This window comes from Seriola aureovittata, chromosome 7 (genome assembly GCF_021018895.1).
Source record: "Seriola aureovittata isolate HTS-2021-v1 ecotype China chromosome 7, ASM2101889v1, whole genome shotgun sequence".
Taxonomy (NCBI): Eukaryota; Metazoa; Chordata; class Actinopteri; order Carangiformes; family Carangidae; genus Seriola; species Seriola aureovittata.
Window position 1 is genome coordinate 26,746,448 of NC_079370.1, and position 21,634 is coordinate 26,768,081.

At 42.1% G+C, this 21,634-nt stretch overlaps 1 protein-coding gene across 1 annotated transcript; it reads right to left on the minus strand.

Moving 5' to 3' along the window:
- Positions 1–485: 485 nt before the first annotated feature.
- On the minus strand, positions 486–20,442 carry pomgnt2 (protein O-linked mannose N-acetylglucosaminyltransferase 2 (beta 1,4-)). The gene is made up of 2 exons (XM_056381693.1): positions 20,128–20,442; positions 486–5,196 (listed from the first exon to the last, which is right to left on the minus strand). The coding sequence occupies exon 2, from the start codon at positions 5,097–5,099 to the stop codon at positions 3,291–3,293; it is 1,809 nt and encodes a 602-aa protein (XP_056237668.1). The 5' UTR covers positions 5,100–5,196; positions 20,128–20,442; the 3' UTR covers positions 486–3,290.
- Between the last annotated feature and the right edge of the window lie 1,192 nt (positions 20,443–21,634).

The following is a 21,634-nucleotide window of genomic DNA, read 5'->3' on the forward strand; positions in this document are numbered from 1 at the left end:
ACCAGATACAACATGATAATTAGTAAGAGCGTTAAGAGGTGCTGACAGGCAGATTTTGTTATCTTAGGACAGAAACAAGCCAGTTGTTTGTGTATCCATTCTTCAGGCTAAGTTGTTGCTGTCGTGTTGACAGACATGACATTGATGAGACATGATCAATCCTCTCATCTCACTCTCTTTGAAGCTTAATTGTACAATTTTGGAACACAATAGCTGTACAGTTTTTATTTGTTAAGATGGAACCATAGACTGACATTAATCTAACCTTTTCCAAACAAGGAAATGCAAATATAAAAGAAAATCCCGACAGCACAAGTTCAAAAGAAAATGTTCTTCCTTCCAGCAGAAAAATTTGGTGCCAAGATAAAAGGTTTATTTAATTGTGTTTTCTCTAATAGTATCCTCATATGTTTCTTATAATCTGTTTTGTTATAACTTTATTGTCAAAAAACAAACAAAAAAGCATTTTAATCCAGACAGACGGGTAAGAAATAAGCTTCTTTATTCGATCTGACAAAGAAACTCCAAGTACTGCTAATGTAGAAAACAGAGACACTCTTCTTCTTCTTCTTCTTTCACTCAGCACAAACAGTACGGCGTCTCCACTGAGCTAGGACACACAGATCTAACAACAATACAAACACATACACATCTACACAATCACATCCTGCACAATGGCTCCAAATAATCTCTTAAAAGTGCACAAATGAACGAACACAACTGCATCCGAGAACTTCAGAGGAAATATTAGTGCGGTGAAAAACTGAAAACGCATGGCAAAGTCCAAATCATTACAGACGCCAGTGTAATGTTTCGAGGACAATAATAAGAATGACACTATAAAAACAATGGCACATTATAAAACAATATGTTGGTGGCAGTGTGTTGTCTATAAACCATCTGCTACATTTCTACGACCACATCAGTTATAATTTTTACACTTGTAATTAGCGCCAATTAGAGAAGAGTATTTATTCATCCAGTTATAAGACATGAGGAAATCATTAAAAGGTGATGCTGTTACAGAGCACAACATCCTCCATTAACCAATCTGAAATTACACAAGTCTTCATTGATTCGAGTGGCATTCAAGAAAAACTCCTGCTTGACACGTCTGTTACACAAACCTTTTACGATGTTATTTTAGAGACAATGTTTCAAGCTGAATCAGACGGTGAGAAATTAAAGGAAAAACTGGTGAACTGCCTGGTACCATTAATTATAGCTGCTCTGTGACAGGTATAGAAATGCTGATCAGGCCCAGCTGATTCTGATTCTGTAGCAAGAGGAAAAGGGACTTTCAAAGAGGGTTCATTGTTGGAACTTGAAACTGGTGTTTCCGTAGTAACAATAGCCGTGTTTTCATTAAGCTGCTCAATTTGAAATTGCGAACTTAAAAACGAGTAAAAGAAAGACGTGAATTTAAAAAAAAGTATTCACTCACGAGGTGGTTTTTCAGACTGTTCGACAAAACTGTTTTTTGCAAAAGTGAAACGGAAAGACTTTTTCCACTTTCAAGTCACATGACATCTAAAAACATTGCAGACCGTTATCTCCCAAAAATCCCTGATACGTGGCCGCTGCCTTCCTGTCATTACATGCCCCCAGACGTCCTCGTCACCTTCGGTCAAATACTACAGCACCTGCTGTGGTGGACGCATTCGTCCCAACAATTAGCAGATGCTGCAAATCCGTCACCACGTTTACTTGGAATGATATCTTGAAGGGAGAAAACCCAGCTTTGTTCACATAACATCACTAGAAACAGACCATTCACAACTGTGTTTTATCGACTTTTCTGAAAAAGAATTGGTTGTATATTGCGCAAAACTGCGGTGGAAACACAGCTAGTGACTGAAGTGACATCTGCATTTAGCTCTATGGGACAGACGTCAGTGAGTAGGGTCAGACATCAGTGTAATATGTAAGAAAAACAGAAGGTGACCGAGGATGTCAGTGCAGGGCGTGATCACACTGAGTCACCAACAAGTCGTCCACAGTTACACACAGAGGGGATGTTACAATAGTGCTGCAGTGATGAACCCTCATTACAGAGCAGAAACCAGAGGCTCTGGTCTGCAGAGATGACTCGTCCTTCACCGTGTTCTCCACAGGTCTGTGAGGTCATGTGTGGTCTACACCAAGAGATTGCTCCAGGTCTGAATGCTGGACCCCTACAGCGAGGAGATCCACTTTTGCTGCCATGGTTTGGGTCCACTTGTCCCCTTAGAGTGGTATTCAATTAAAGTCAAAGGGTGGTGTGTATATATATATATATATATAAAAAACATATTATTCTAATAATAATTATTTCTCTTTCTCTCTTCTATCCCACTTTCTCCACTTATCTCTCTCTCTCTCTGTATCTTAATGACTGACTTGACGTCCACAGGGGTCACTGATGGTCTGATGAGGATGAAGATGATGTCAATCATATGCTGTGGCCTTCACAGTCACCAGATCTCAGTCCAGTTGCACTATGGCAGATGTTGGACAGCGCTCTTACCACCATCATCTAAACACCACATGAGGGAATATGTTGATGAAGAACGGTTGGTCCTCCAGTATAGGTCAGAGACCTGGAGCAATGAAGCTGATGTGGAGACAACAACACCTGACTGAGACACTTTACGTCGTTTCCTTTAACTTGTCACCGTCTGTGTGAGAGATCATAACATGAAAGAGTGATATGGCATGAATGATGACTGGCTGAACTAACATGGGAGAAGTTGCTTTGGTATTGGCTCATTTATGCAAACATGGTGTATGAAATTAAAGTGGGGAAACTAAGCCACACAGGTATCACACACACAGTAAACATTGGACAAGTCAAAAAACATAAGAAATCTTGCTAATCTAAAATCTCTCTAGCTCTCCACAGAAAAGCTACATTGCATACTGTAAAAGGTAAAGAACCAGTGTTCGGACTAAAACTAAAAAAACGTGTTATATATTATTCTGCACATAAATAAATCTGCTGATCTGAATTCTGTTCTTATCAGTAGAAACACAGTTAAGCACTTTATTTCCTTCATAGTTACATGAAATATACTTTCCATTCATTAACGGCTGTTGAGTTGAGTTCTGACCCTGTGGTTAAAATCTTCGTCCAGTTCGTCCAGAAGTCACTGTGCTCTCGGCGCTGGGCGGGAAAAAGTCCAACAGCCTCTTCTAGGTTTGTAAAAACAAGTCACAACATTGTCCTGACTGATTTCATGTGATTGTCTGGAACAAGCATGACTCAACCTTTGTGTGAAGCTGCGCAGCAACAAACTGGCGAGGTGTTTGTACTAGGTCCTACACATGAGAACATCCGCAAACGGGCCCAGGAGGTTCTTGTTGAAGATACACCTGACCCACACCAGGTAGGTGGTGAAGGGCTTAATGTTCTCTGAAAAGGTGTAGTTCTGCTGGGGGAGGATATAAGGCATGTAGGTGTTCTCTCCTTGCTCCTGGATCCACACCTCGTACTTCACCTCTCTTACCTTCAGGTACTTCAGATTCCACGGGATCTGCCAGGAGACTGTGAGTTTGGCCTCGTTAGTGGTTTGTACTGAGGTCTGACACTGAGGCTCTCTGACTCGGCCTGGGTGGACCGTGCTGGCCGGTTTTGACTTCTTCAAGCTGGGCTTGGTCTTCATGCCCTCTTTCAGGACTTCCAGGAAGGAAGGGATGTCCACTAAAGTGTCCTGGTAGATCCGGAAGAGCCACTCTGGGTTGCGGCAGCACAGGTGCCTGGGAACGTCCTTACTGGCCAGTATCCGCTGCTGCTCATCCTTCTCCAGGTGAACAATGCCTCCTTGTTCCCAGGGTCTGTCTGGGTGGGTGATGGTGTTTTCCTCCTTAGTGTTCCTCCAGGAGATATAGTGAAGGTCCATGCCTGGAAGGGAGGCCAGGGTTTTGTACGGGGTGTACTGCTCTGGGTTCACAGCGAAGGGGAACAGTTCCATCACAGTAGCTCCTCTGGGGAGGAAGAGTGAGGTGATGAGCTGAGCTCCGTGCATGCTGACTAGCATGGCCGTGCCGCTGATCACCTGGACGATGCTGGAGAATGACTGTTCCTCCAGGGACACTGTGACCACTCTCATCTGGAACTCCTGGGCCAGCGCCATGATTAGCTCCGCCTCATTAAGTATCAGCCTTGTTGTTGAGCGACTGAACACGACAATGTAATCATCCTTCTTCTCTTTCTCCTTCTCGTCTTCAGCGCTCCCTCCGTCCTTCTCGGCCTCCTCCGCCCTGGTGGTGTTCATTTTCTCCATCAGAGCCCTGGCAAACTGCCGGATCTCGTTCCCTGAGACCAAAATGTTGGCTTTAGGCCCCTGCGGCTGGACGAACCCATACTGGTACCATGTGGTCATTTTGGACAAGCCAACATAAGATTTGGTAAAACACATTAGCTTGCCAAAGTTTCTTAGCTGTTCTTTGAGGAGTGGCTGCTTGCTGCTAAGGAGTCGGTAAAGGTCAAAGTGCGGGCCTTCACTCCACCCCTCCATGAACACCAGACGAGCCTCATCATCCAAGTCTGAATACTGTTTCATGGTATAGAAGACTGGGAGTAGGTCGTCGTGGAATACGTGCATTAAGTTATCAGGATTAAATCTGTTCAGGATCAGCGTCACGTCTGGTACGAATACAGGCTTGGGCATGAACTTTAAAGCCGCGGCTGGCAGCTCTAGAAAGTTGAAGTATTGGGTGTTGTGATCCTCTACTGACGACAAGTCCAGCAGGGCGGGTTGGAAGCGCCTAGACCCCAGGTTAGGCAACATGACAGAGGAATTGGAGTGGAAGAACACAAACTCCTCTGCCTCGGAGCTGTAGCAGAGGTAGTCGAAGCGGCAGATGCGGTCGGTGTGCATCTTCCCGGTGCAGACCATGCGGGTGCCGTGGTCCTGAAGATCCTGCAGGGCAACATGGTAATCGATGCGGGCCTGCGAGAGCTCCTGGGACTGCCGTGTCATGTGCAGCTCCTCCTCCAGCAGGGCAGCGTGCTCGCTCAGCTTGGAATACTTCCAAAGCAGAGCTGCGACCACGGAGACCAGCAGCCCGTTAAGGAGCGCACCCACGCTCATCCTGCAGCCTGCGACTGAAGCTCGCATCACTGCTGCTGCTGCTGCTGCTGAGGACCCGCCCCCTGACTCCAACTGGCCTCTGAGCTCTGAGGGAAGCTACGAGACATCTGCCGCCAGGCAACGACTTAGAGAGGAGAGGAGAGGACAAAGGAAGGTGGGAGGAAAGGACAGGGGAGGTAAGGAGGGGAGAGAAGGAAGGACATCAGTTAAAGAACAAACTCATCATAAAGCTAACCCTAAAAACACCAGTGCAGCAGATATAAGAAAGCACTAATATAACAACAATAGCCAGGCCTACAGTAAAATGCTGCAGTGCTCTTTATGTAAGCAACACAATCCAGTGATTCATCAAAGCAGGCTTCAGCTCTCACCTGTGAGAATAGCAGTTGTTTACCTTGGCAAACAAATGAGACATTTTCCTAACCTTACAGCCCCTGTCACCCTCCCTGGATATATCAAGACAAATTACACTTTGAGGAGGCACAGAGACAAGAACAAGGGTATCGCTCTCGACGATGCTCATCTGCATAACGAGAGAACAAGTGAGTCATTGAAACCAACGGCTACCGGCCAGCAGCTGGCTGCACACATGAGGCAACTAGCATGTTAAATACCATCCAGGGGCTGGCTTAACCGACTTACAACAAAGGTTTCCACATGAATTCAACACCCGTCATCTTATTCCTCCCTTTTGCAAATTTGTGCTCATATCAATATGCACCTGCACACAGCTGAGAGGAGGGAGAGGGACGACCTCAGGTCAGTGCTTTGATATGACACTGAAGCAACTCTTTCCTTCTCGAGGCAGAAACTAAACTACACACACACACACACACACACAGATATGATACCAGATATGAGGATAAACTCTTTTTTTTTCTTTCCTCTCTCAGTTCAGTAATATCCCATATTTTTATATTTCTATTACTTCTCTAACTTTGTCATGACATTTACTTTATAGACCGTGTCATTATATTCCCAGTTACTCTCTTACATGATTTACACTTTCCTGCTCCCTCGTACTCGAACTCTCTCCTTGTTTTCCCGCTCCCTCCTACGTTTCCTTCGTGCCGCCTCTGTTCTGCCGGAGCTGAGCTGAGTCCCTGGGCTATTTCTGACATCGCCGCCGGTACAATATGTCACAGGCAGCAGGGTCACTCTTTGTGAAGGGAAAACGCACAGGCACAATATGGACAGTTCAAAATGCAGCAACGTGCAGCTGCTACAGAAGGACGACGGACGTAACAAGTTTTCCTGCTGAACAACAGATGTGTTAGAAAGATGTCGCTATCTGTCGTCTGCTTTGTGATTAAAACACACTGTAACTAATGTATGTTTACACTTTATGTGCTTCACATTCACCTTATGGATAACTACTGTTTTTGTTCATTTTCCTGGATGAAGATAATGATGATGATGATGATAAGGTGGTGACAGAAGAAATACAACAGTAGGGAAGTCTGTTTTTATATGGAAAGCTTTAAAAAAAAAAAAAAACTGTTCAAACTGTTTGCATATATATATACACACACACACACACACGCACACACACATATATATTAGATAGCTATGTCTAACTAAGTATTAAGTATCTAATTAATTTTGTTATTTTTGTGACAGTGATGGGTTTCAAGAAGCTTCAGAGAAATAATGGATGACAAAGCCTGAGCGAGGAAGTGGAAGAGCAAGGAGAATGCAGCTTCGTGACAAAGCTGAGACTGTGGCTCACTGTCGAGTCAGTTTTTATAGCTCAGCAGCCACTGTGTGATTTCATAGGTCAGTCATTGTGGAGCTCACACTGAAGACAGGAATGAAGCTCCTGGTCGGTTTTGTCCATCGACAGTTCCAATAAATTAAAAAGCGTGAGAGACTGATTTTATGTACGCCATCTGCAATGCATGCCAAACATGATCGGTATCAGCAGTGGACTGGCCGATCTCACAGATACAGAGGAGAGAGTTGGTAAAAAAAAAAGACTTAATTTTCAGTTGTCAGAATAGCTGCAGATTAATTGGACATCATTGGACTTGGTCATGCTGTCAAGATTTGAAAACAACTTTCAGCTTTTACTCTCCTTTCAAATTAGTCTGGTTACAAATTCAGAAAATAAATAAATGTATGAAATAAAAAATAAGAAAATAAAACTCCTCTTTTTCCTCTGTCTGCTATATTTTGTTCTCATTAGCCTGATAGGTAGAGAGAGACCAGGCACAGAGCTGCATGATGTACACACTAATGTTCAGTGCCCTTCCCATGACCGTGGACATTATTTATTTATTTTAAGCCTGAACTGTTCACCACCCTCCACTGAATGATGACCAGAGGCGGAGGTCCACAGTCGAGCCTGTGGCCCTGATGGCTCCTCAACTGGTGACCTCACTATAACCCACAATACTGTTGTGTGAGAGTGTCGTTGTTGGATAAGCCATAAGTTCAAAGAGAAGACAGTGAATCTGGATAAGCAGCAGGGAGAAAACACTTCGTTTATATGCAAATAAATGGTCTAAAGCAATCCTTCAGAAATCACTTACTGCATAACAAGACGAGAAAGAAGCTTAATGACAAAACGTCACGGAAAAGCAGAACGAATGAGAATCAGAGCACCACAGACAGCGTGCGCTGTAGCACCGCCTCGATGCTGATGCGGCAGCCAAAATAAAGTGAAATGAAGTGTGAAGAGGAGGCTGCTGGGCTAACATTAGCTTCCCGCATGCCTCCTCAGTCTGCAAGGACAAGGGCAGCACGAGGCTCACAGTGCCAGCAGTGCTGCTTAATCCCTCTCACTGCACACTGGCTCCCACAGGGACACATGTGAATGCCCTCTGCAGCGAGCCTGAGCCAAGACACCGAAAGCTTGGAAATGTCAAAGACACTGCAAGACGCCACAGCAGCACAAAACGTCCTCATTTCCATCACCACGATCCAGGCTGCACACAGAGACCTGGACCCTGGGAGAGGTTCTCTGGTTCTAGATGAGGTATTCAGAACATGATGGTTAAAATCAGGATAAAGGAGGAACACGTTAACCTAATGTCTGTAAGTGTGTGTGTGTGTTTGTGTGTGTGTGGTAATTTAAACTGGACAAGAAGAGGATTTTTTTCTTCCTTTTGTCAGCAGAGTGAAGGAGCGAGAAAAGAGTCAAGATACTGACTGAGAATAAAAATGTTCAGATAAAGAAAAGGTCACATCTGGAATTCATTACAACCGTCATTGGCTGAAAGGTGTCACAACTCCACTAACAGGACAAGTGTGATTATGAAATAAAACGTGTTATTGGGAAAAATGATATTATAAATTAAAAACTACCTTTTTAACAGCTAAAAGCGTGTCCTAATATTCAGGAAGAAGAAGCAGGCTCTGTCCTCACAGTCATGTCTGAATGAGCTTACACACCTTTTATCAGGTAACTGGGAAGGAGCAGTTGATGCTATGTAAAGGATCAGGGTCAGGCCTGGTGAGGTCTCCCTTTCCTTGCCTCTGACCCTTTTTGACATGTCAGACAGATTAAGTAGTTTATTTTCTTGTACGCTTCAGTTTTGTTCCCTTTTATCCGTCACTGTATTGTTGAATACACTGGAAAAACCTGGAAACCATAAATCAGCTGTTATAATCTTTGCACCTTCTGTCAAATGATTCTCCAATAAAACTTAATTGACAAAAAAAAAAACTTTTGAAAAGAGCTCTTTTGAAATATAAACAGAATTCAACAGACACATTAAATGCATAAGAAAAAGCACACTGAAACAAGACCTGCTTCATAAATCAATCAATCTGTTTGAATTGAAACTGACTGACTGATAATCCTGTAGTTGTTCGTATAGCAAACATGTTGGCATACAGCTACATCCAGGAAACACAGAATAACTTCCCGTTCCAGTATTCACTCTCTTTAAAGCTCCATATTTTCCTCTTCTCCTGTGTTTTATCTGAGGTGTTGATCCATAGGAAGATATATTTGTGGTTTTAAGAACCAAAAACCATCTCAGTGTAGTGTAGGCTTCTCTATGGAGCTCTAGTAACAGATCGGTGAGCCAATCAGAAAACAGTCAGCCAATCAGAAGAGAGCCTCCTCTCTTCTGATTGGCTGACTGTTTTCTGAGTGATCTAATAAAAGTACAGCAGATTTCAGATTTCCTGCCTTGTTGGATGGTGAGTGCAGGTGGGTGGGGTTGGGGCATGGCTGTGAGTGCTTTGTTGTGACATCACAAAGTTCCAGAAGTCCTGCCGGCTGGTTTTAAGGCTCAGTTTCTGAATACAGGCTGTGTGCATTTCTCTGTGGACTGAGGCTTTGATACTTTCCCAGTATTAATATAGAACCTAGACCTGATTTATAATCAAACAACACATGGACAGAGACCTTTAGACTGGATTTGACCTTTAAGCTCTGGTCCTGGGATAAAAACGGTTGGCTCTATAGCTGCTATCTGCTGTTCTACTTTCCTCACTGTGTCCTTGCTGTATTTGTCTGTATTTGGTCCTGGGCAGGTCATGTTCAGTCGGTTTATTGGAGCAACAGCTGTGTGTGAGTAACAACAGAGCTCTCAGCCCCTTGTTAGCGTTACATCAACATTTGACTTTGTACTGACTATCACTTCATGACAGCCAAATAATTACATGAGATTTAAAATGAAATAAGCTGGAGGTCGGATGTCGGATTTCATTAGGATGAAGTTTATACACTAGTTTTGACAGTTATTTTCTCAACACGTATATCAAGCAAAAAATCAAAAGCAGAGTTGAGCAGACATCACCAGGCACCACTCTGCCTCACACACTGGCTGAGGTGTGAACAACTACCTAGTTAAAAAAAAACCTCTGCAGTTTGATTCTCTGCTCAATAAATCTTGAGGCAGTCCGCCTACATGTACAATATTTCTCCTTGAGCTGTCTGAAAGTATGAAATAACACACATACTATACATGCAGCAATGTAGAAAATATCCTCTCTGAGGGACACATTTCTGGATATAAGATATTGTGTATGTTCAGTTTCTTCAAGGGCAGTGGTCTCTCACATCAAGGACCAATTAACTGACACAAATCATACCATGATGGACCCCCATTTGATAAGATTTTGTCCCAGGGTCCTCCATATGATAATATTTTTGCTTTTAGATGTTTTATTACAGAAAGTGTTTTAAAGCCACGACCAAAACAGTCATACATTCTGTCATTGTGTTACATATGGATGGAATTATAGTGAGCCCCAGGAACCCCCTCAAGGATCCTTGGGGGTCCCCGGATCCCACTTTGAAAACCAGCATTCTAGCACCTTAGCTCCCAAATATAATGTCTATGGTCACAACTTCCTGACAAGCATAACAGCAGCCATGTTGCTGAGGTAGACAGCAGCAGTAAGATAAGGCATTTCTCCATAACTGTGATATTTTGTAACAATTGTACTGATTCATGTCTCCATGTAGATTGATTGGCTAGGGAGAGTCCTCTCGTTGTGGGTAAGTGCCGCTGGTAAAGATTTGGCCAGTTCCAGAGATGTGTCGGAGGTAGGTTTCTTAGCTCAGCATTGTATCAATTTTTGTCTATTAATATCAGTTTGTCCTCTGTATGAATACATAAACAGTGACTTATTGAAATGTATTCTTCAAGAACTGAATGTACGCACTATGCTAGCTAGGTAGCCGCTGTAATAAAAACACAGAATCACCAAGTGAAGCATCTCACACGGAAGCTCCAACACTTACAGTAGAACCAACCCGGGGATGAGACATGACAGATCATTTTTACCAGTTTGTACAGCAGCTAACTGCTCATTCTCTCTCCCCTGCTTCTGCCTGAGTGTGTGTGTGTGCTCTGTAACTGCATGTGATGACATTGCTACATTTTTTTTGGCAGGTTTAGCTGTGTTTGAAAACCCCAGCTTATACGTCCTAATTCTGGCGCAGTAAGGGTTTAAAATCAGCTACACGTTTTTAACTGAGCCGCTAACTGCTAGTTTGCAAGTGTTGACACGTCCACAAGTGAGGCCACGTCCACACTACTACGTTTGAAAACGATCTCTGTCCCAGACGACTGTTTTAGCTCTGTATGGGAAATGATCTCCATCCATACTATCACACCTGAAGACACATACATACATGACCGTTCACCTACACTGGGCATGTGCGTGCTGGTGTAAACAGGAAGCAGGTGGTCTATTCTGCAGTTGATTAGTTGCACAAAACGCTACGAACAGACAGTTGTAGCATTAAAATACAGAATTTAACTGAACAGCTGCTAGCAAAGACAACAAGATCAGTAACACTTGTAATTCATTATTAGGGATTTGTATCATTAAGATTTTAATGGTAAAAAAACTTTAAGGGAGCGACCGTGGGTGTCTACGTCATCATTTCCAGAGGTCTCAGTTTTTCCACACTACAACGTAACCCCAGAGTCTTCGAACTAAAACGGGGCCAAGAGCCGAAAGCTTGGTGATAAAGTCAATACTCACAAGGTTAGTGGTCAAACTACTGTAACAGGTCAACCGCCAACAAACTGGGAGCATGTTTGCATTAGTCACAACAGCTCTTCAAGATAAAAGATACGGTCCGTCAGCAAACTACTTAGCTCGGTGGCTAAAAGGATGGGAAGTTCCGTTTATTTAAGAGATGGTGTGATTGTAACATTGACTCCTGTCTGCAAACCACTTTTGTGGATACTCCAGCAGACAGTGGTTAAATAAAAGTGAATGGTGCAACATTATCTTAAAAGCGAAGCAAAGAGGGGATGAGTCTTTATTAACCGCTGGGGGGAATGTCAGCATCACAGCAGTAAGACACTGCTGCCGACCGGATGGCACCATTTATTCTGTCATATGCTAACCATTCTGTCTCTAGAACACAAATTCTCTATTAACCCACTAAGATTTAAATATCCCTCGAAAACATCAGCACTGTTTGAAAACTTGACATTCACTGAAACATTTATTACTCAGCCTCTGAAGCAGATAGAGACATGAAATAAAGCCATTTCTGAGCTTAAACCTTTGACTTTTATTGTAAGTCGTTGGTTTTGCCTTGGAAATTGTATATGGCTGGAAAAACAAGCGCGTATATAAACATTCTCAGTTCTGTTCAATTTTTTTATAGATTTAAAAAAAATTAAAAAAGTTGATGAACATTAGGACGAAGGCAATGATTTACAATAAAAGCCAACGGCTTATGGTCTCAGATTTTTTTTTTTCATGTCTCCATCTGCTTCAGAGGCTGAAAAATAAAGTTTTTAGTGACAGCATTTCATCAAGTGAATCTTTAACTCTGGCTAGCTGTGATACTGTTTAGCTGATCTTCCTCCTCCTCCTCCTCCTCTTCCTCTTCCTCCTCCGATGTCTCTCACCCTGAGCCTTGACTAACTGGCTAGCAGGTTGAAGTCATTGTCTGAAGTATGAATCTTCTAAGTCGTTGTCATTGTTCTTTTTCATCCAGGTAACTGCTGTACTCTGCTGCAATTTTAAAAACTTTTTTGCAGCTAAAACACAAAACAAAATACATTTCCCATAATGGATCTCGCTTTTCTGACACAAATTTCTGCCAACTGCATTGGATTTCATCAGTCACACATCTTAAAAACAATATATACTATGCATGTATTTCTCATCCAGTGTTGATGAGTTAATCCTAACCCATGATGCCAATTCAAAGTCCAGAACACCAACATCACTGAGCAGTGGATGCAGTTCGGATCATGATTCAGCTCTGCATGTACACTATATCAAAGTAAATTGTGTAAAAGTCCACTCATGTGTAACTGCGATGTCTCGTTGACCATTTTATTCCTCATCATCCTACATACAGTCAGTTTAAGAAGACCACCCCTCCTGTCAGTCAACACTCTCAGTGCTGCCTTCCAGGCTGACACTCAAGCTCTGGCGTCCCCAGTGTCACTGGTTAGCATATCTGTTTGCTCCGGAGATGATAAGCACCCCGATGATGTGATGGAAGGCGGTGCAGGGCAGCCTGGAGAGTCTAATGCATTTTAATGAGAATCCTGGAAAGTCGAAGCTAAGGGGGCTGTGGGGGGAGTGGTGGCAGTAGCCCTGCTCTGAAGCCCCCCCCCCCCCCCCCGGTGTTCAACCATCCCCCAATGTTGAGGTTAACCTTCTCTCTTTCTCTACATTTCTTCCCCTATTTCTCTCCATTTTAAATCACCTCAGAGCCCTGACAGCATCTTCAAAAGAGGAACAGAAGAACATCGACTGAATCACTTTAGTCCCGTTTTCTGTTTCTTCCTCCCTCTACCTGCTTCTCTCTCCTTTAGGCCACTTGATTGCTGATCTGTTCTGGCCGCAATGATGCGTCCTTACTCGTTGTCATCTTTATCCCCAGACCAAATGTGGCCTGTCAGGTTGGATCACGCTGCTTGGAGCTCAGTGTGGCTCTGTGGAGAATTAATGGCCCAGCAGCCATTATCTGGCTGTACAAAGACAAGTCTCATAACCTCTTTCTCTCTTTGCAAACTGCTTCGCAAACATGTTTCGACAGACAGGCGCCGACACACACACATTGTCATAGATCACTTTTGGGGACATTACATATACTTATATTCATTCCCTGGATACTTGCCCTAACCATAACCATAACCATAACCATAACCATAACCACTACCTGCCTAACCCTAACCCTAGCCCTAATCCTGACCCTACCTGCTTACTGACCCAAAAATCAGCTTTTACCCAAATGTAGACACAGCCTTTGTCCCCAGCTGGACAAGCCGTCCCCAGTTAACTGGTCCTTTTAAATTTGTCCCCACAAATAGCTTATGACAGACACACAGACACACACTGTTCTGTTACATAAATGCAGTGCAATGTCGTTCAGTATAGTGGTGAAAAATAGGCTGCCTGCTTCTTAATGACTGGCAGTGAGTGTCAGAAAATGCCCCCGGTCTCTTGTTAGACACACGACATGTCTGACGACTATTCCAAACAGAGACTGATTTCTTGCCTGATTGATAGTCTGCTTCTTAATAACATTTTCGTCCTTCTTAATATCATTTGCTAAGAACAATTCACTACGCCCTCTGAAATACAGCAGATATAGGAACAAGACTGTACACAACATCGTGCTGTCTCTTCTCCCGAGGGGCGCTAGAGAAACTGAGGCTGATTTGGACAATCTGCAGAATGTGTGTGTTTGCGTGAAAATGACGGACAGACAAAGAGGAACAAAGTGAGAAGGACATCCACTAAAAACACCACAGCACAGCACTTCAACACTGCCTCAGGACAACAGGCAATATTCCAGAAAGGGACAGAAATAGAATACTAGGGCTGGATGTACACTTGAAGATACAAGTGTTCAGATCTCTAAAGATGCTGACACCATCCATTTCGGAAACTTGGGTAACCTGAGAATCCAGAGCAATTTTCATCCTGTTCAAATCCTGAGGGAGAGGGGGAAGGGGCAGAAACCATTGTGTCCTCTGCCGCATAACTACCTTATGGGTGGATATGCAGTATTCCAAACAGACAGTAAACACATGTGCAATTCAATTTTTATGACAATAAGTGTCATGTTCGCTCGTTCACCTGCACACATGGTCCCACGTCCACGTGGACCCACATGGACATGGGTGAAGACACCTTTACCTCACTTCGACCCTCAAGGTTGCACATTGTTCCCACTCAACCACTACTTGTACTCATTAGCTCCGTCAATAATTAGAAATTGATTGTGTTGAGTGAATGAGTAGAGATGTTCTGAAACCTGGGTGGCTCAACAACTTTCCTCAATGACCCTCAAGGTGTTAACGACCCCACAGGAAGTTAAATGCCTGGAACTTCCCACTAGCCAGCAAGAGCTGAAGAAGCATTTCAGAGGAGAGGTGAAATATCTTCAAGAACCTCAAGCAAGTCCAGTTCCCTTCATAAAGCCCTAAGAGGTGTTGTCATTGTTGAATGGCATGGCCCAGGTTAAACACTGTAAAACATGAATAAAGACAAATTGATTTTCAGGAAACTGCCATTTTATCTGGAACTGAAACTTCAAAGTTGCTACTTTTTTGGATTGGTGAATAGACTTGTGTACTTGCCAATACCCGAGTGAGGTATTTTAGGCTCTATCTGAGGCATTTCCGATATCATTCCTTATCAGAACTACTCTATCAACGGGAGTCTCCACAAGCACCAGAGCAGCTGTCATTACACACAACCATTACACGCGACTGCAACTTTTTATTGCACCGTACAACTAATTTATCACAAGTACCTCAAAACCATGATGAACGGTGACTTCTAAGTCTTCATTATTTCACATCAGAAAGATCAATAATGGAGTAATTTATGCCGCTCATACTGAAACAAACTTTACAAAGTCTGTCTCTATTCAGAAAAAATTTTTATTCATTGACAACGAAAAGATTGTGTCCAACCCCAGGCCATATCTAGAAAACTGTGTGTACACGTGATCTGAATCTGAGGTGTGTACATTCTCACTGTACACTATCCCATACCAGTTTATGTGTGGGAAGTGGCATATTCATGGTTTTTGTGCCTATGCTTCATTTATGAGGGCCCCAGAGGTCATTCACAATGCAACTGCCAAGCTACTTGCTAGCTACCTAACATGGGGCAATCACTTAAATTGTTTATGTACAGGAAGAATTGATACTCCGTTGGTCTTTTTTTTGACAAATTGTCATGACATCACACTGAACCTGAAGATGAGACAGATGCATTAAGCATGTTTTGATCTTTGAAGGCAACTGGATTTGCTCGACCTCGAGCAAGTCCAGTTGCCTTCGTAAAGCTTTAAGAGATACCATGACCTGGACCTGGAGAATCTTCACAGCCATATTTTGGTTTTAAAGATACTGAAGGAATTGGGTATTGGATACAAGGTTATTTAGTAGAAAAAACAATCCCAATCAGTAATTACTAATGTTGTTCTCAAGGTACTGCAAACCCAAGACAGAATCTCAGGCGAGAATGAAGGACAAGAAATCGACAGAAAGGCTGGTTAAACTAATTTCAAGACTACGACCTGTATATCAAAAACTCATCAGAATTTCTTATTCATCTTATTCTAGATGTCTTGTGCTTCGATCTATATGTTTTTCCCTAAACCCAGCTCAATATTAATTACACCTTTGGAAGATTTGGGATCTCCACTGAAATTAAAAATAATGTTTGGCTGCACAGCAGGACTTTGTATTGACTGACACTCCAAAGCATCAGTGAGGTCTGACTTGGTTGATATGGATAAATCAATGGAAATGGATATATCACATAATAAATATTAGCTCTCTCAGATATGTATCTGAATAAATCGTTTCTTATTTGGATGAAGCTTCGGGCTATTGTATTCCCCTCGTCCCTGACACCTCACACAGGCCAAATAAAACAGAGTCTGCTAGAAACATGAATCTTTAGACAGCTCAAGTGCCCACAAGCTTGTAATCCCTTTCACTGGACCATTACTGTCAAAAAAGACTCCAAATTATAGCCTACATAATTCATAACAGCTTTCTGATGATCAGAGGTTCTGTCGACTTAGAAAGATTTTGAATTTCTTTGAAAACACAAGATTTCTTGCCTGAGCCTAAACTACATTTAAGGCTAGAGACCAGTCTCTGAACACTTCAGAACATGCATCATCCTGACTCACTAGGGAACTGGCAGTGCACTGCTCTTTACCTGAGGTATTTCTGCAAAATAAACCAGTTAGTTTTCATCTTTCAAGTCTTTTCTCCAGTAAAACAGAAACAACTGTTTGAAAACATTTCACATTTTCTTTTATTTCCATTTATTTCCCAACATGGGCCACAGAGGGCAATCATGAGTCCAGTCCACACACAAAAATAAACTTAGACAAGTGACACAAAGGTGAGATTTATGCCTCATCAAAGGTGATTTTGAGCAGACTCTCTCAGCTTTAAAAGAGGAAAGACTATTTTGCAAATATACATCTCGTTAACTTTCCCCACATACAATACGGAGCTGTGCAAAGTTGTTTCCTGAAACTTTTCTGTGGGAACCATCGAGGAGCGTCACCCACTCAGTGGATAAGATACTAGACATCTAACAGTACAAAGCAATCACTTATGAGCCAGTGTTACATTTACTAACCAAGATGCAGAGAAAAACACAAGAAAACATGGATGAACAGCTGGATGAAAATTTTAACTCTGAAAAAATAAAATAAAGAGTCATTTGTTGCAGCATAGACGTTCACACAGACGCAGTCTAGAATGACATCAGCCTGTTATTGGATGCACCTTTTTTAGTTGCATATTGAGGTCACTGTGCCAGAAATCCTGCCTTGCCTTTGTCTGACACTCACGACTGAAGACTTGATGCGCATGCACAGCTCCTCCACGAGCCTCTTGAGCTATGATCACCTAAAAGGCATAAAATGACCTAAAACAGTATGTTTTTAGATTTACCATGATGCATAATGTGTTGACAAAGCACTGAACCACATGCTGTGTGACTGCATCCACTGTGACACTTTGAAAAGCCATGCAAGTCAATTCTGCTCAGCAGCTCGAGGATGTGGAAATACATGAATATCAGTTATTTTAGAGATGAGACTGAAAGCATATTTTCCCTTGAAAATGCAAAAGTATTCACAGAGGGTGACCAAACCTCATTTCTTCCTGCACTTGTCAGTTTCAGCTTTGTAAAAAGTTGCACAGAATTGCTGTGAATTATTCCAAAAGACAAGACGTAGAAAGGCAGATCAAAGTGACAGTCTAATGGGGAGAGCTCCAGGGTCTGTAACAGAAGACCCCGTTGAACGTCTGCACTCATTTCTACATGAAAGAGGGAAGGAGGGAAAAAGGGGAAATTGACAAATAAAATATAATCACATGTGCTGATGTAATCCAGGTCTAATTAGATCAATTCCAGTTAATCTACACACTGTTGTGACAGCTAGTGCAGCCAATCCAAGCCTACATAGGGATGCTAGCCTTGTAAGACTACGCAACAGCCTGTAAAACATGTATTCTGGGGTCAAGACCCTCATTTGGACAGCAGGAGGATTAAAACAGACTGCATCAATATTAAATGAAACTTCCCATTTCAGGAGACCTCGGGCTGTTTGCCACAACTATTTGTCTAGTCTGAGTCAGGAAACACGCTTTAGAATATAACAAACTCCAGGGACATAAAATAACATCTCATCTGGGAGCAGAGGGACTATTAATACCACACAAGGCAGCGTTATGGTATTTTTATTTACACAGCGCTGGTGTTATTATTGTGGAACAGACAAGAAGATGCATGTCAACACAGGTAAACATCAAACTGTTCAGTGTAGCACACTAACAAAATGAATAAAATAAAAGTAAAGTAAAAAATCATTCTTGGATTTATTTCCTGAACCTTGCTACTATTACTAAATACACACTAAAGAGCTGGGTACAAACACCTGGATGCAGTGTGACAGGTGTGTCCACTAAAACTCAATTTACTCTCCATTTTATCTTTAGATCGTAGATATGTGCTATTGCTACGTAGCCAATGTTAGCATTAGCAGCTTTTTACTTAAGCAGTCTTGCCAAGAGCTTCAGCCATTGTTTTGTTTACAATACAAGAGGTTATAATACGTCCTCTGAGCAGCTACTTCTTTAGCGCAGACTGGAAGCTAGTGACTCGGCATCAGAAAAGGATGAGAGGGGCCAGCCAGACCAAGCTAGCTGGTTAGCATGCTAAACAGCAAAATGAGAGAGTTGCTTTCCACCTCTGGAGACAGCTCTTAGTGAGTAAACGAATGAAGTTTGATGCTGAACGTTTCTTCTTCACTGGTAAGTAAAGAGCTGTTAATGCTAACGTTAGCTATGTAGCAATAGCAAAACTTACAAATAGCTTCCTTACAAAAGGTAGAAAATGTAACTTTTCCATATTAAAGTTTCTAAAAACAACTAGAACTATGTTGTGTATTTTGTTGAGTTGTGTACTTACATTACCCCAAATGTTTCCAGCAATTTTCAAACCAAGAGAAATCTGTAATTTCAATCAAGGTTACCTGTCAATGGCGTCATGGCGATACACCTTTTGAATCTGGGTTGTTTCTCGCTATATATTTCAACTGGATGAAGGATTTTATTCATTAAATGTCTGGATCTTAAATTATCAGAAAAGCAAGCTGAGAAAACGTTAACAACAGTCTCAGCTCCCACATCCTTCCTGACATCCAGTGCCTGCAGAACCGTGTTGGAGAAACACTGATTTTTAAAGTGAAACAGCTTTTCTCAGTGTTTCTACCAGCTTTAATCTTCTGGTCTGTTTGTTTTGGAGAGGAAGACATATCTGTGGATACATAGGCTGCCGATAAAAACCTTCTGAACAACTGATACTGAAGGAATCCTAACCAGGAGAAGCTGACTGCAAACTGCCATAATCCCACGCTACTTCACGACATCACCAAACTCCCTCTTTTTTTTTTATTATTTTGACCGAGAGACCCCAATCAGCAGAAAATTACATTCTGTGCTTTTAAGCAAAGATCCACAAATAGTAGATAGTATTATGAAATTGATGAAAAGAAATTTCAAATTGACCACACTGAGATAAATGGTGAATTATTTCTCATCTCTTCATATCACTGTTTGTTTTAGATGATCACTGACTGGAGGTCAGCTTTTACCCACCCTATTACTGACCACCTCACCACCATCTACACCTTAACACACTGCAATTCTACTGTAGTTGTTTGAAAATGTGTTTAACTGTAATAAAATGTTTTATATTCATTCGAATTACAAATTTGGTCTGCTGACTAAAATAATTCATTCATTTAACACCCCTGAAACTCACTTTTGATATGTTATAGAATGGCTTTGATGATATTGTAGCAGGAATACAATATTAACCCACTGATAGCTACATGTGTAAATGTGTTTTCCAGGCTGTGAATGCTATATTTACACACGTGTATAAAAATATCTTCAACTGTGAATCGGATGGAGGATTCTCTCTGAAGTGGACACGCTCCTGTCTGTGATAAACCAACATCTGCAAAGGCAGAGCACGGTCAGGCTGAGAGGATCTCATCCACACAGGAACGATACCCCGCACAAACAAATACAAACACGACCTGTACGTTCATTCTTACCTCGGGTTTCAGTGAAAGTGATGCTTTTGTCTTTGCAGACAGTTGAGACGTTAGCTCATTTCGGCAGCATCAGTGCCTCAGTGTGTTGCAGAGACGATCCTGAACAGGAACACGGGACATGAGGTGGAAATGGACGGAGGGACACCGGCGGACGCCAAAACTGTCGGTAAAAGCACCGGCGGGCTCAGTCATGAGATTCTCCCACAAACAGCCGGGGCTCTTCGGTGTTGTTTACAGGCTCGGCTGGTTCTCAACAGACAGAGAGAGAGAGAGACGGAGAGCGGAGCTGCCGAGACACCGACTTCACTCTGCTGTGTCCAGTCTCCACCTACCGCTGAGGGAAAATCCCGCGCTCAAATCTCGCGATGATACTCGACCTCTCTAATTGTCGCACGTGATAATCCTCGAATTTTGTGCTCATTTTTATGACAGTCGTGGAAGAAGTATTCAGATCGTTTACATAAGAAACAGACACCACGGTCTAAAACCACTCGATTACAATGTACTTAATTAAAAGTATTAACAGCAAAATGTACCTATAGGCTAACAATCCAGCAATGTATATATACTGTTATATATATCTTTTTTAACTACTATTATAGAATGCACTCACGAGCGTATAATTAAATATGATTTTATTGTGTACTTGATTGTATAGGCTATTTGAACACATATTTAGATACATTTAAATATACACTTATTGTTATTTATACATAGAATATCTGGATGTGTATTTACAGTAAATCACTGAAATTTTGTATCTCTGTTGTCAATATGTCTTTTTTTTATACATAGACACATATATATCTATATCTATATATATACATATAAAGATATATATATGTATGTATCTCTTGGGACATGGAAAAGCAAATGCTTGGACACCCAGAAGAACCATGAGTAATAATGAGTGTTAGCATTGGCCTTCCTCATAGCATAGGAACAGCACAGGTGTTATTAATAACATTAATGATGGCCCCAGGCTATTCAGGTGTGTCAGTAAGCCAAAGCAGTGATAGTCAGCCAGCATGAACAACACCAGGACCCTAAAACTGAAGCAGTTAAATTCAAAGCCACCATTCATTTTACTGTGGAAAAAGTGCAGCCCAGTCCAGTTAACATTTCACCGAAGCTCTGCTGCCTAACAGATGAAGCAGAAACCCAGAAGAAGACCTCCATTAATGCCCTTGGTATGAGGAATATAAAGGTCATGGTGAGTCTGGGTGAATGTGATCTTGAAATGTGTCCAGTTGCTTTTTAATAATAAAGGATGAAGGTCTCTGTGTGAAATGAAATTTATTTTAAAAATTAAGAAAATGAAATGAATGACATATCCATGACACAGTGAAGAACTGTGACCCACCCGAGATTCTTGAGTAGCCCTGTCTCTGTTTTATTCTGAGGTTATTGGTGAAGGGAAAAGGTCTAAAATGAGTCCGTTAATCCCCCAGTGGAACAGGTCATTTGGCAGATGTGAGGAAATATGTGCTGGTCATTTATCTGGAGA